At 43.7% G+C, this 15,186-nt stretch overlaps 1 protein-coding gene across 1 annotated transcript in view; it reads right to left on the bottom strand.

Moving 5' to 3' along the window:
- LOC139411623 (talin-2-like) overlaps nt 1-15,186 on the bottom strand; it is a 125,793-nt gene that overhangs the window by 67,742 nt on the left and 42,865 nt on the right. The window contains exons 2-14 of the mRNA XM_071158213.1: nt 12,103-12,270; nt 11,745-11,842; nt 11,078-11,207; nt 10,706-10,858; nt 9,661-9,803; nt 8,411-8,538; nt 7,969-8,032; nt 7,529-7,633; nt 5,706-5,861; nt 2,278-2,379; nt 1,973-2,049; nt 800-980; nt 427-540 (exon numbers count right to left, since the gene is read on the bottom strand). Coding sequence (XP_071014314.1) covers nt 427-540; nt 800-980; nt 1,973-2,049; nt 2,278-2,379; nt 5,706-5,861; nt 7,529-7,633; nt 7,969-8,032; nt 8,411-8,538; nt 9,661-9,803; nt 10,706-10,858; nt 11,078-11,207; nt 11,745-11,842; nt 12,103-12,238 — 1,587 coding nt within the window. The 5' untranslated portion in view covers nt 12,239-12,270. The remainder of the gene's footprint in view (nt 1-426; nt 541-799; nt 981-1,972; nt 2,050-2,277; nt 2,380-5,705; nt 5,862-7,528; nt 7,634-7,968; nt 8,033-8,410; nt 8,539-9,660; nt 9,804-10,705; nt 10,859-11,077; nt 11,208-11,744; nt 11,843-12,102; nt 12,271-15,186) is intronic.

Here is a 15,186-nt window from a genome sequence, read left to right as displayed (position 1 = left end):
TAAAAGCTGAATTGCAGAACATACAAGTAAATAAGAACACTGAAAGATCAGAAAGTTAGGATGGGAGTTGGAGGATGAATGGTGATCTAGGAGCTGAAGCAGGGAGAATGGCATTGAGGGAAAAGCACTAGGGTGAGCATAGACGTAGTTACATTTATTTTAAGGAGTGTTATGTACATACATTAAACATGCCGTTAAGCATAAAAATCAAACGTCAGAAAATAAAATGTAAAGATTTGGATCAGAAGCTTTAAGAGTATTAACAACTTAATTATAAGCTAATAGGGCGTGAAATTAACTGAGTGCTGTGTGTGCTTGTCTGTGTGTGACGGTCAGTATGCTGTTATATGTCCTCCTCACCATGTCCTGTCCCAGTGGAGACAAGTGTGTGTGTGTGTGTGTGTGTGTGTGTGTGTGTCTCCACACCATGTCCTGTCCCAGAGGAGGCAGGTTGTCCACCTCCCCCAGATCAGCCTGTGCCTGCTGTACTGCCTGCATACTGGTGTTGATGGTCCCCATCAGGGCCTGCTGGGCCGAGCTCTGGAGAGAATAAACACAGACATGATTAATATCTACTAAACACGTATAGAGATATGAGATGGAGAGAGAGAGATACATATTAAAAGAGGATATGTGTGAGAGAGAGAGAAAGAAGAGGGGGAGAGAGAAACAGAAAGAAGAGGGGGAGAAAGTGTGTGTGTGTGTGTGTGTGTGTGTGTGTGTGTGTGTGTGTGTGTGTGTGTGTGTGTGTGTGTGTGTGTGTGTGTGAGAACGTGTAACATTGCATTCCTGCTCTCACCAGCGGTGGCATGTGTCCTCGGTGCATCTGTCCCATGATGACCTGTTGCTGTGCAGAAGGCATGGTGCCCATGCTGAGAGACTCTGCTCCTATAGAGCCAGACCTGATCACCCCTGGTAGAGCCACAGAGCCATGCTCCACACGACCCACACGGTTAAACTGCTGCTGCAGGATCGTCGACCTGGAAACACGCAGATAAACAGACAAATTCTACATGAATTAACTATGGTCTGTGCATGATTTTCGAAAAAACGCATCTGTGATAATTAATATTCATCACATAATTATCGATAGCATTTCAGCATCACCTTTCCCATCCACAGGTGGTCCAACTATCGAAGGATGGTGGTGTCTGTTTGCCAGACTCGGTGTGTGTGTGTGTGTGTGTTGCTAACAGGAACCACGGCCGACATCAAACCTTCATTGTGTTCTTCCAGGAACAAGACTCTGTTATTCTTCAGACGAAGCCTTCCAGGTTTGGTTTCCTGTGAGTTTGCAGTATTAATGCCTGTGTCTTCCCTTAGGCCCTCTATGCTATCCTCCACACTGACTGGCCCAGATAAGGGAACAACACAAGGTCTGTGTCTCAAATGGCACCCTATTCCCTAATTAGTGTGCTACTTTTGATCAGGGCACATAGGGCTCTGGCCAAAAGTAATGCACTAAATAGGGAGCAATTTGGGACACTATCAAGGTCAATATTCCCTCAGTACAGGAACGGAAACATCAATTGAGACTAGACAGGAAAACAGCTTACGTAATTTACCGACAGCTCTATGTAGATAAAGGGACTAATACGCGTGTAATTAGGGAAGTCCAGATAAAAATGTTGTTTATCCGGACGGAGAGAACGGAGAAAAAGAGAAACTCCAACAGAGGAAGTTGATCCTAAGGGACAATACTATCCTCACTGAGGGGAAGTGTTCATGAGTACAGTCAGGTGTATTTATGAGATCTATACATTATAGCTGGAACATAAAATGGGACTGAGACCATGTTGGCTTCATTAGCCACTGAACGGACAAAAACAGTCGAGACTACCTGGATCTCTCCAATAATAAACTCTCTTTTTCATTTTTAAATGTTTTCTGTTGCATGCCCTAATGAACACAACCCTGGTCTGTACGACACTACTAGTGTGTGTTGCTGAGCATTATATAACAGTTCACATACTTCTTAGGGGAGACGGATTCTTCCAGCATGGTGGATTCTTCATCTCCTTCTAAACCAAAACGGTCTTTACTTTGCTTCTACAGAGACAGAGAGAAAGAGAGAGAAATTCACAAAGTGACATTTGGTTCACAAAGGTGACAATGGCTATTCCATCTCTAAAAGGCAACACATATTGTGATTGGCAGGTAGGTTTAGGCATAACTATTTGGACATGCATGGGAGTATTGATGTTTTCTAGAAGCAGTGTCCCTCACTTTAACAAGTGGATAATCTAGCTGCGATGGGAAAGGGTTTCCTACACTCACCTTTTTGAGGATGATGTCGATGTATCCAGCGATGAGCTGAGAGATTTGTTCTCCCTCAGTGGTCTGGACTGAGTAGTAGCTCTCCTGGTACTCCCCAAAATCCTACAGCAGAGGTCCATACCAAATATAGCATTTTATACCGGACTATTACAAAAGCCCACAACAGACAGACAAACAGAGGATGATACCAAATCCTATACATCCCTACCAGAGGCAAACACACACGGCTTCATACCAAATCCTATACATCCCTACCAGAGGCAAACACACACGGCTTCATACCAAATCCTATACATCCCTACCAGAGGCAAACACACACGGCTTCATACCAAATCCTATACATCCCTACCCGAGGCAAACACACACGGCTTCATACCAAATCCTATACATCCCTACCAGAGGCAAACACACACGGCTTCATACCAAATCCTATACATCCCTACCAGAGGCAAACACACACGGCTTCATACCAAATCCTATACATCCCTACCAGAGGCAAACACGCACGGCTTCATACCAAATCCTATACATCCCTACCAGAGGCAAACACACACGGCTTCATACCAAATCCTATACATCCCTACCAGAGGCAAACACACACGGCTTCATACCAAATCCTATACATCCCTACCAGAGGCAAACACACACGGCTTCATACCAAATCCTATACATCCCTACCAGAGGCAAACACACACGGCTTCATACCAAATCCTATACATCCCTACCAGAGGCAAACACACACGGCTTCATACCAAATCCTATACATCCCTACCCGAGGCAAACACACACGGCTTCATACCAAATCCTATACATCCCTACCAGAGGCAAACACACACGGTTTCATAGCAAATCCTATACATCCCTACCAGAGGCAAACACACACGGCTTCATACCAAATCCTATACATCCCTACCAGAGGCAAACACACACGGCTTCATACCAAATCCTATACATCCCTACCAGAGGCAAACACACACGGCTTCATACCAAATCCTATACATCCCTACCAGAGGCAAACACACACGGCTTCATACCAAATCCTATACATCCCTACCAGAGGCAAACACACACGGCTTCATACCAAATCCTATACATCCCTACCAGAGGCAAACACACACGGCTTCATACCAAATCCTATACATCCCTACCAGAGGCAAACACACACGGCTTCATACCAAATCCTATACATCCCTACCAGAGGCAAACACACACGGCTTCATACCAAATCCTATACATCCCTACCAGAGGCAAACACACACGGCTTCATACCAAATCCTATACATCCCTACCCGAGGCAAACACACACGGCTTCATACCAAATCCTATACATCCCTACCCGAGGCAAACACACACAGCTTCATAGCAAATCCTATACATCCCTACCAGAGGCAAACACACACGGCTTCATACCAAATCCTATACATCCCTACCAGAGGCAAACACACACGGCTTCATACCAAATCCTATACATCCCTACCAGAGGCAAACACACACGGCTTCATACCAAATCCTATACATCCCTACCAGAGGCAAACACACACGGCTTCATACCAAATCCTATACATCCCTACCAGAGGCAAACACACACGGCTTCATACCAAATCCTATACATCCCTACCAGAGGCAAACACACACGGCTTCATACCAAATCCTATACATCCCTACCAGAGGCAAACACACACGGCTTCATACCAAATCCTATACATCCCTACCAGAGGCAAACACACACGGCTTCATACCAAATCCTATACATCCCTACCAGAGGCAAACACACACGGCTTCATACCAAATCCTATACATCCCTACCAGAGGCAAACACACACGGCTTCATACCAAATCCTATACATCCCTACCAGAGGCAAACACACACGGCTTCATACCAAATCCTATACATCCCTACCAGAGGCAAACACACACGGCTTCATACCAAATCCTATACATCCCTACCAGAGGCAAACACACACGGCTTCATAGCAAATCCTACAACAGTCAAACACAGGCCAGCAACGCCAAATGCTGCATCTCACACTGGAATAACACAGTTGTTCATGACAAATGCTGCATCTCACACTGAAATAACATTGAAAGCAAGATCCCAACCACTGCAGTGGCTTCGCTTGTAATTTGTTTACATAGAGGACTTGGCTCAGTGTGTGGGGATTCATGTGAACGTATGGAATGAGTTTACATAGAGGACTTGGCTCAGTGTGTGGGGATTCATGTGAACGTATGGAATGAGTTTACATAGAGGACTTGGCTCAGTGTGTGGGGATTCATGTGAACGTATGGAATGAGTTTACATAGAGGACTTGGCTCAGTGTGTGGGGATTCATGTGAACGTATGGAATGAGTTTACATAGAGGACTCGGCTCAGTGTGTGGGGATTCATGTGAACGTATGGAATGAGTTTACATAGAGGACTTGGCTCAGTGTGTGGGGATTCATGTGAACGTATGGAATAAGTTATTTATAACAGACGCCAGACATTGAGCTGCTGGAGCCTAGACATCAAACTGCTAGCAGGCTGTAGCCACTGTCAGATTAAACCAATTACAGTTATTGTCATATAAAGGCACACTTCACATGGAAGAATCTGTGTGGGGAAGGAAGAAAATCACTTCGGACATTAAATATCAGGAGACATTCCATAGAATATCCTTCTATATTCCTTATCTTTTAGAATATGGAACTGATCTGACCCTGCCAACAGGGGTTTGAAAATGGAAGAAAGGATCCCCACAAAGGAATACGCATGATTGGTTGAATAAACTTCTAGGAATACATTTCAAAGCATTCACCAAAAGGTACAGCTTAACATCAACAGCTTCAGTATCAAGGTACAGAGGTTGCATGCCAGATGGCACCCTATTCCCTCCGGTCAAAAGTAGAGCACTTTAAAGGGAATATGGTGCAGAGGGAACATTTGGGACACAGAGGGAACATTCCTGAACTGTACCAACACAGAGAAGATTAATTCAATTGAGTGTTGGTAAAGATTGCATGTCTACAAAAAGAGATGTTCTAGATTAGGCATTTCTTTAGTCACTGACTCTTAGTAAAGTCACAAAGGGCAGTCATTGGCAGGCAATACAAAGGGAGGTTTGTTCAATATATTAGGTTGAAGAATTGAATGAGTGAAGAGAAGAGTCTTCATACTAATTGTTTATGAGAAGAGAAACATTCAGATGAACATTTCATTTACTGAGAGTCTATGTGTAATCTACCTAAGAAATACAGCACAACAGACATACATGTTAGTGGGCAGATAATGGATTGGTGTTTGCGTATAAAATATACAAGAGGTCTCTGTGGACCCTGTCAGTCTTCTAGTGGACTATAGGAAGTGGAGGCGGCAGCACTGAGGAAGGGAGTCCTACCAGACAGACACACACACACACACACACACACACACACGCTGGGGTTCTCACCAGGGTGAAGCTCTTGGGCGAGGCGGCCCATCTCTTTACAGTGGTGAGGGGCCACTCCTGCACCACGTCTTTGGTCTTCTCCTCCACCCTCATCACTGACTCTTTGGTTATCCCCAACAGCCTGGGGACCAGCTTATTCTTACTCTTCATCTTCTCCTATAAAACAGTGTGACAGAACAATGGGAAATATTAAGCAACAAAAGCCTATTGGAGAATGATGAAGAATAAGCAACAAAACCTTATTGGGGAACAATGGGAGAATAAGCAACAACTAACACTCAAAGAACAGTGGAAAATACGCAACAAATTCATACTATTAATCTTCTAATACAAACAAACAGTCAATAGAAAACAATGGAAAATAAAAAGCAATAAAGCTTCATTAGAGAACAGAGTGAAATAAGCAACCAAAACCTCAATAAACTTAATATTCACATGAACGGTTAAGATAGTCCTTAATATGTCTAATCCATCAAGAATCATGGACTGGCATCCTTCTCCCTCTGTCTCATGTGGCTTTTCTGAATGATCAGAGGGAGAGAGGAGAGTTGATTGGGAGTGACTCAGGGACAGAGGTGAGGAGTGTTTAAGAGTTGCTCAACACTGCCTTGCTGGTGGAGTGGGTATCTATGGGCTCTGCAGGGGTGAGGGCCAGGGGAGCCAGGGGAACTGGAGGGGTCAGGACCGGGGGGCTGGGGTTAACAGGGGAACTGGAGGGGTCAGGACCGGGGGGCTGGGTTTAACGGGAACTGGAGGGGTCAGGACCGGGGGGCTGGGGTTAACGGGAACTGGAGGGTTGAGGGCCACAGGGCTGGGGTTAACAGGGGAACTGGAGGGATGAGGGCTGGGGGAGCAGGTGAACTGGAGGGGTGACGGGCAGGGGGGACCAGGGGAGCTGGAGGGGGTGAGGGCCAGGGGAGGCCCCTCCTATCTCCCTGTGGGGGCTGCAGTAAAAGGACAGACCCTGCCAGAGGTGCAGCCAGAAACCACTAGTTAACTCTCCAGGTGCTTGCTCTGTCTCCCCCCCTCGCGCTCTCTCCCTGCTCACAGGGAAGTAATCATTACGCCACACTCCAGTGCACAGGCTGCAGGCACACGGTTACTTTCCAGGAACACAATGAACCTCACAGAGGTGATGATGATGGGAGTAAGTTAGTGTTCACTGCTGTGCTACAGTTCTACCACCTTAACCAGAGTCATTTAAATCCATCAACTATGACTTCATATTACCTTCTCATAAACCACTGTGGGATGTGTTTGAATCAAAAGGTTTATTGTTCATCACTTCTATGTATTGCTTTAACGTCTATATCCAGATATGAAGCATTTGTAAGAAATGTGTCTAACAGTTTTATTTAGCTCATATCTACATAAGATTAATGGGTGCGCCAAAAACTATGAAACGTGCAATATTTCCTCAGTCTAATTCATTCAAATCATTACCACACTGCCCTGTGTTGCTCTGCTATATCTTAACTAGGAAAGTGTGACTCTGGAGTCTGAATAATGATGCGGTCAGTTTTTCTAGCCTGGTACTTGGTCTTATTTGTACTGTATTAGCCAACTCAAATAGATCAGGGACCAGGCTAGGAAACGTGTAGTTTGGTAGAAGCCAGATGAGCATATTTCAGTCATCTGGTTGGTCTTAAACCTAATGCTCAGGTGGGATTGGATTCTGTCCACTCCAAAGAGAAGACATTCCTCTGATATGAAAGAGTGCAACGAGGCCTTGGTGTTGCAACAACATGAAGAGCTACTGATATTCAGCTGTAACCCACTCATTTCTGCACCTGCTAGTGCTTCACACACACACACAATCTTACCTTCACCAGGAAGAAAGACACTCCGTATGTCCTTAGGGACCTGGCTAGCTTCACGTACTTTACTTTAGCTTCTATCTCTGTCATCTCACCACAGTTCTTGTGGTCCTGAGAGTTTGAAAATAGAAGAGAATATATTAAAGCAGTAAGGCACGATGGGGTGCTCTGCGTTGTGTCGTGCATAAGAACAGCCCTATTAATTCAGAAACGAGTAAATTAATTGAAGATAAAAAATAAAAATGTTGCTATTTTATTTAACTAGACAAGTCGGTTAAGAACAAATTCTTAGGTACAATGACGGCCTAGGAACAGTGGGTTAACTTCCTTGTTCAGGGGCAGAACAATCTAGCAACCTTTTGGTTACTGGCCCAACACTCTAACCACTAGGCTACCTGCCGCCCCAATATCTACTTCTATAAGATTCATAAACAAACTGGACCAACCTGAAAGATTTTCTTTTCATTCCCTCGCTGCTTGATATATTCTTTAGGTAGAAACTCCTTGAGGCTAAAATAGATTATAGGTACAGGTTGAGAGTTCATACATAAAACCATGAAAAGTCTGCTGGTTTAAAACAACAAAACCCCATTTAATATGGTGAGGAATTGTTGTATTATGAAAACAAATAACAGATTTCTATCAGTACCCTGAAGTAATACATTCCTTCCAGCAATATGTCTTCATTGTATTGAATAGCATCACCTTCATGATAAAAATCATCATCACCATGTTCATCATCATCCTTCCCCTGATTCAGAGGGGTCGGGTTAAAGGCAGAAGACACATTTCAGTTGAATGCATTCAGTTGTACAACTAACCAGGTATCCCACTTTCCCTTCGCCTTATGTAAAGTTAAAGTAGTCTTCAGAAGGAAGTGACGCTTACTCTAGGAATCCAGGCTTGTGTTTGTGTTCTATGTGCGGTCCAAACTGGATCTGAGCCTGAATCCCTGCAAACTCACAGGCCTTGTCGAAGGACACAGGGTGAGAACCATTTAGGATGTCATCTCGTGCCTGGGAGAGAGATAAACACACACACATTTAATATAACCACCGTCATAAGAGACGCGAGCCACTCAAAGTTCTCCACGGATGTTTTCATTCTGGAATGGTAAGAGATGAAGATGAAACCCAATATATCACTAGTAATATGGAGCGGCTGACTCCAGTTTCTTTACATTCTTGACTGGGAAACAATTAACTTCCTGAAATGATGGAACTGACCACAACCATGGTGACATTTCAAAACAAAAGACGTCTAACACTAGTACCTCTAATGACCTCATCTCAACCCTGATCCCTTAATGTTGTACAGCCAATCAGCCTGATCGAGACAACTCTCATACAGAGAATAATGAGCCCAGAACAGAGAGCCTGCTGAGTCTCATATACCTACTTATTGAACCAGATCCTTTATCTGGCTGAACCATCTCTCACAGCCATTTACATACACTACAACAACAGGTAATTACACACAGACAGCACAACATGACTAGCAATGGAAGTGGTGCTTTAGTCCTTATGAGGAAGAGGAGAGGTGTGTTAAAGACTAGGCAGGACCCCTGGGACCAAATGTCACACAAAAGAGGACACTGTCAGCAGACAAGGGAATAGGGTCCCAGTCCCACCATGACTTGACAATGACACAAATGCAATATGCCAGCTGCATACATCAAAATACAATACGTTGCAAATGCACTGACAAATGATTTAGAAATGCAGGAAAATATACATGCGTACACACACCTTGAGGCAGTAATCATTGTGGTGGTGATAATGAGGCACATCAGAGTGTGAAGCACCAGCTCTGTCTGTGTGTGTTCAATTATTCTTATAAAAGGCAACAAAAAATATGGAATAACAGATGTTCTCTATCCATCAACATTCATCCATGAAGCATGTTTCTGGTGAAGAGCTTAATTGCTGACTACTATGCAGGGCAAGTTCAACAGAGGAGAAGGCATGGGAGAGGAAAGAGGGAAGAAGAGGGGCGGGAGAGAGTGAGGGAGAGTGAAAGAGTTATTGAGGAGGGAAGGATGAAAAGAGAGAGTAAGAAAGAGTAGGAGAGAGGGAAGTGGAAAGGACAGAGATGTGTTAAAAGCAGAAGGAGGGGAGAGACCGCGGTGAGGGTCAGACCTGGACGTAGAGCAGGTTGAGCTGGACCGGGTCTCGTGAGTCCACGTTCTGGTCTGAGTAGAAGAACTTCCTCCTGAGCAGAAGAGTTTCGGTCTCCTCCACCCCCTGCTCACGGAACGTTCTGCTGTGGTCAAGCCAGTTCACTAAACACACACACATTGATATTAACTCGTAAATGCACAGATTCTGACATTCTCAATAAACTTAAAAATCTAACCATAATTCTTTCCATTATAGTCAACCCAAGGGGTAACTCAATATTTTGTAAAACCAAAATCCATGTTGGCGTCAGTGTTCCCCTGAAAGGGGGTAGTGATAATGTCAATAGTGGTGTAAAGCTGCCCATCAGTTTGATGGATGTGCCAATATCTAGAGGCTGGAGAGGAGCTGCCCTGTCCATGGCCTTGGAACACTTCACAGCAGGCCAAGACAGACGTCTATTGCCTACAGCACATGAGAAATGGACACCACCGCTCAGGAAAAAGGAGGAACATACAATTTGATGTGCAACCACAGTATCCAACTCAACCTTAAAATAATACCTTAACCAAAAATGTATGTCAATTCAATAACCGGGAAATAATGCTGCTTCTAACTCTTATGAAACAGGCATATGTATCAACACGTATTTTCAGAACAGATGACAGCAACACTTAAGGATAGCAGATGCAAGTTAGCTAACTAAATAATCCTGTTACTGATAACTTTATTCAAAACATATTTGGCTCAAATGATCAACTTGGTTCAATTATTTTTTTAAATGACCATAAGGGAAATTAAATTGGCTTCAGCATCAACATGTTCCCAGAACTAGTGGCAATTTGTAGAGATGGTAGGTAGCCTCATGGTTAAGAGCATTGGCCAGTAACTGAAAGGTCGCTGGTTCGAATCCCCAAGGTGAACATTCTGTTGATGTGCCCTTGAGCAAGGCACTTAACACCCAATTTCTCTGGATAAGAGCGTCTGCTAAAGATGTTAAGCCTCAACTGAGGCCCTACGCTTCACTAGGAGTTAAAAATAATACGTCAAGTTGGCCTAAACTCACAGTCGTCGTCTGTGTGAAGCTTGGCTTTGAGTTTCTCCATCTTCCTCTCGTCTCGGAGCAGAGTCCTGTCTTTCTTCAGGGTGCCCGTCCCATCTTCCTTCTTCTCCTCCATTACCTCCTGGATCAGAGAGTACTCCTCGTAGTTGGTGATTCCTGAAATCACAGGGGAAAGCTTTCAGACAACCTCAAACCACTGGCTCTCCTATGACAGGTGTTAAAACAAATCATGTAATCCGGGTTAATTGTTAAGGGGAATTAATTGCAGTACAAAAGGAAGCAGACTCACATTCTACTGCAAATCATCACTTTGAGACAATCTCAACTCACAAGCTTTCCTATGATAGATGTTTTTACAAATAATGGACCACTCACCTATTCTACTGCATATCGTCACTAGCAGCTCTCCCACTGTTTTGGAGTCGTCCACCATGATGGTTTTCACAGCTCCATCCAGCATCTTGATCTTCAATGGCCTCTGTTTCTTCTTGTAATCAAGGATATCCTGAGAGGGAGGGAGAGCAAAAGATAAACTGTGACTGTGGCGAAAAGTTGAGCGAGTGATCAAACATTTAGCCAGTCGAAGGAGAGAGGGATGATCAGAGGGCAGAAAATCTAATTTAATGGTTGCCTATTCCTTCCCCACAACTCTCTCATTTCTCATACACAGAAATATGAAAAAGGTTTTCCTCTGAACTACATACTCTGTCATTCCAACAGGTCTGGTACTTCACCCTGCATTAAAAACACAGCATTTGTCTAGAAAGGAAATACCAATGGAAAACACACCCTATGAACACATGTTTGATGAGTGTGATCTTTGAGGACCGACTTCAATCAAGAATAGTGTTAGTGTGTATGTGTTACGGTATGTGATCCATCAACATTATTCACCAACACCACCATTCATCTTATACTTTAAATACTTTCTCCATGGCAACAACTACAAAGAACCTTCGCTACAGTAGAGAACCCTCACTACAGTATAGGACTGGTCAGATTACTAAGGGTTACAGAAGGTATGCTTTAGGTAGGTTTTTACCCCATTCCGCAGCATGTAATAATCCAGAGTTCTTCCTGACTCCAGCCAGATGCCTTTCCTGGGGTCCTCATCAGAAAGGAACAGACCGTAGTCTGAGGCTGGAAGACAATAGGAATAGAAGTTACCATTAGCAATAGGATGAATGATGCATTTCAAAGCCCTTGTTTCTAGTGTTCAGAGGCATGTACCATTCTAATTCTTCCAAATTCTCCCTTCCTTGAAGTACTCAGTGCTAAGACATGACTGTACAGATGAAAGCCAAGTGGTGCCCTTGCTTTAACCATTTAAGGAAGGATGGTCTATAAAGGAATTTGAACGTGGCCTGTGTCGCTTGTATGTCTGTGTCTTGTGAGTGTACCTTGTCCAGTCTGGGCTTCGGGAACCCTCTCTCTGATGATTCTGCAGGCGTCGTAGACGGCCGTGGACGGCTCAAACTGCATGGTCTTCACCAGGTTGCACTGGCAGACGCAGATCTTCAGGGACAGGGCCACCATCTTGGCCGGCAGTGTGGGGGCTATGTCTACACCTGGGAGAATGGAGGGTGAGATCAGTATAAGATGTGGATGAGAACAAAGGATATACAACTACTTAGTTATTTTCCATGAAGCCAAGACACAGACGTGACCGCACCACATTAGTAATATTTCACAGAATTAATTCTGGTGAGTTAGAGCCGATGACAAATTCACAAGTTCTCAAATACAGTCCATCTGTTGTCTGGGGAAAACGAATGGGGTCAAAGCTGAAGTCACGTCTGTATCTGGATTTAAACAACGTGAGAAGAACACTGCCATCTGTCTGTCTCACTGAGCGGGCAGACACTCAAACAACCTGAAACTCAATTCATCTGTAACCCAGACAGACAGAAATAAGCCATGTGCCACTCGGAGACGACAGAAAACATATCCTGCATATTACTCAGACAAGGAGAAATAACTGCACCTGGTTGGTACACACTCAGAGGGTTCAAGTCTAATCAACAGTCTATATACCTAGACATATACCTACAACCATTTCACTACACCTGCAATAACATCTGCTAAAAATGTGTGTGTGACAATTCAAATTTGATTTGACAGCGTAAGGGGAGGATTTCCTACCTCATATACAACCTGTCGGACTGACCAGAACAACCTGCTCAAGTTAGGAAATCACTCTCCAACAATCTATAGGACTAGCGCTGTTACGGTGTCCGTATTACCGCCTGGTACTCACTTTTACTTCCTTCTCCAACACTTTGTTTTTGCATTATTTAAATCAAATTGAACATGTTTCATTATTTATTTGAGACTAAATTGATTTTATTAATGTATTATATTAAGTTAAAATAAGTGTTCATTCAGTATTGTTGTAATTGTCATTATTACACACACACACACACACACACACACATATATATATATATATATATAAAAATCGTCTGATTAATCGGTAGCGGCTTTATTTGGGCCTCCAATAATTGGTATCGGCGTTAAAATGATAATCGGTCGACCTCTGCCCTATATAGCCTTGTTATTGTTATTTATTGTTGCTCTTTTATTTCTTACTTTAGTTTATTTAGTAAATATTTTGCCTAAAACTGCATTGTTGGTTAAGGGTTTGTAACTAAGTATTTCACGGTAAAGTCATGTGACAAATACAGTTTATTTTATTTGATTTATTTCACCTTTATTTAACCAGGTAGGCTAGTTGAGAACAAGTTCTAATTTACAACTGCAACCTGGCTAAGATAAAGCATAGCAGTGTGAACAGACAACAACACAGAGTTACACATGGAGTAAACAATAAACAAGTCAATAACACAGTAGAAAAAAAGAAATAAAGAGTCTATATACATTGTGTGCAAAAGGCATGAGGAGGTAGGCGAATAATCACAATTTTGAGATTAACACTGGAGTGATAAATGATCAGATGGTCATGTACAGGTAGAGATACTGGTGTGCAAAAGAGCAGAAAAGTAAATAAATAAAAACAGTATGGGGATGAGGTAGGTAAATTGGGTGGGCTATGTACAGCTGCAGCGATCGGTTAGCTGCTCAGATAGCAGATGTTTGAAGTTGGTGAGGGAGATAAAAGTCTCCAACTTCAGCGATTTTTGCAATTCGTTCCAGTCACAGGCAGCAGAGAACTGGAACGAAAGGCGGCCAAATGAGGTGTTGGCTTTAGGGATGATCAGTGAGATACACCTGCTGGAGCGCCTGCTACGGGTGGCGTGAGTGAAGGAGGCTTTGTTGCGGAATAGAAAGCCGACTCTAGATTTGATTTTAGATTGGAGATGTTTGATATGAGTCTGGAAGGAGCGTTTACAGTCTAGCCAGACACCTAGGTACTTATAGATGTCCACATATTCTAGGTCGGAACCATCAAGGGTGGTGATGCTAGTCGGGCATGCGGATGCAGACAGCGAACGGTTGAAAAGCATGCATTTGGTTTTACTAGCGTTTAAGAGCAGTTGGAGGCCACGGAAGGAGTGTTGTATGGCGTTGAAGCTCGTTTGGAGGTTAGATAGCCCCGTGTCCAAGGAAGGGCTGGAAGTATACAGAATGGTGTCGTCTGCGTAGAGGTGGATCAGGGAATTGCCCGCAGCAAGAGTGGGCGATTTTACAGGTCAGGTTCAGCTGTGAACACTTCCTAGCCTTGAGAAAAAACCTTTGGCTCTTTTCTTCACTAGCAATAAACTGAAACATCTCTCTCTTTATTAGGCTGCAGAGGGAGCCTTAAAAATCTGGCATCAAACGGGACTGACAATGTTCTTAGTAACAACCAAACCATCACTCATCATTTACACAAGTAGGTCTTGATTGTTGCAATAATAAATACAAATAATTCTTATAAGAATATGCTTGGCATGAGATGACTGCAGGCTAACGAGAGGATGCCCTGCTATCAAACATGGATTACCACACCAGCCTGCCATCCTTCCTATTCTCTCCCTCAGACGAGGAAGGATTTGCTGAGATCTCGTCGGGTTTTGAAACACCTTCCAGTACACTGAAAAGCAAACTCACTGTGGGAGAAAGGGATATAGAAACTACAATGTACAGTGAAATGACAAGGTAGAATAATGGCATAGCTTTTCATGATCATGTTCAGATTATTAGGTTCTCAGTAGGCAAGTAAATGGGGTGGTGTTTATGGTCAATTGTGAGCAGGCTAAGCCAGATGACCCCATATCCATGTCTGACTTCCTGCTACTGTGACATCCCCTCTATAGCCACCTGTCATTTGTCCTGTCCTCCAGACCACATCCATTCGATTAACACCAGTCAATAGGGGCTGCAGCCACCCAAGGCAGGCAGGCAGAGACGGGTACAAAGGCAAACACCTCTGCCTGTTCAGCAGTACCAAGGTCACCTCCAGCCAAGCGGTCTGATAGAGAGAGGAGAAAGAGCCTCTTGTACGCACACAGCCTCACACCTGATTCTCCTTTATCATACATCTC

This window comes from Oncorhynchus clarkii, chromosome 6 (genome assembly GCF_045791955.1).
Source record: "Oncorhynchus clarkii lewisi isolate Uvic-CL-2024 chromosome 6, UVic_Ocla_1.0, whole genome shotgun sequence".
Lineage (NCBI taxonomy): Eukaryota > Metazoa > Chordata > Actinopteri > Salmoniformes > Salmonidae > Oncorhynchus > Oncorhynchus clarkii.
This window is presented reverse-complemented; position numbering and strand designations above follow the sequence as displayed.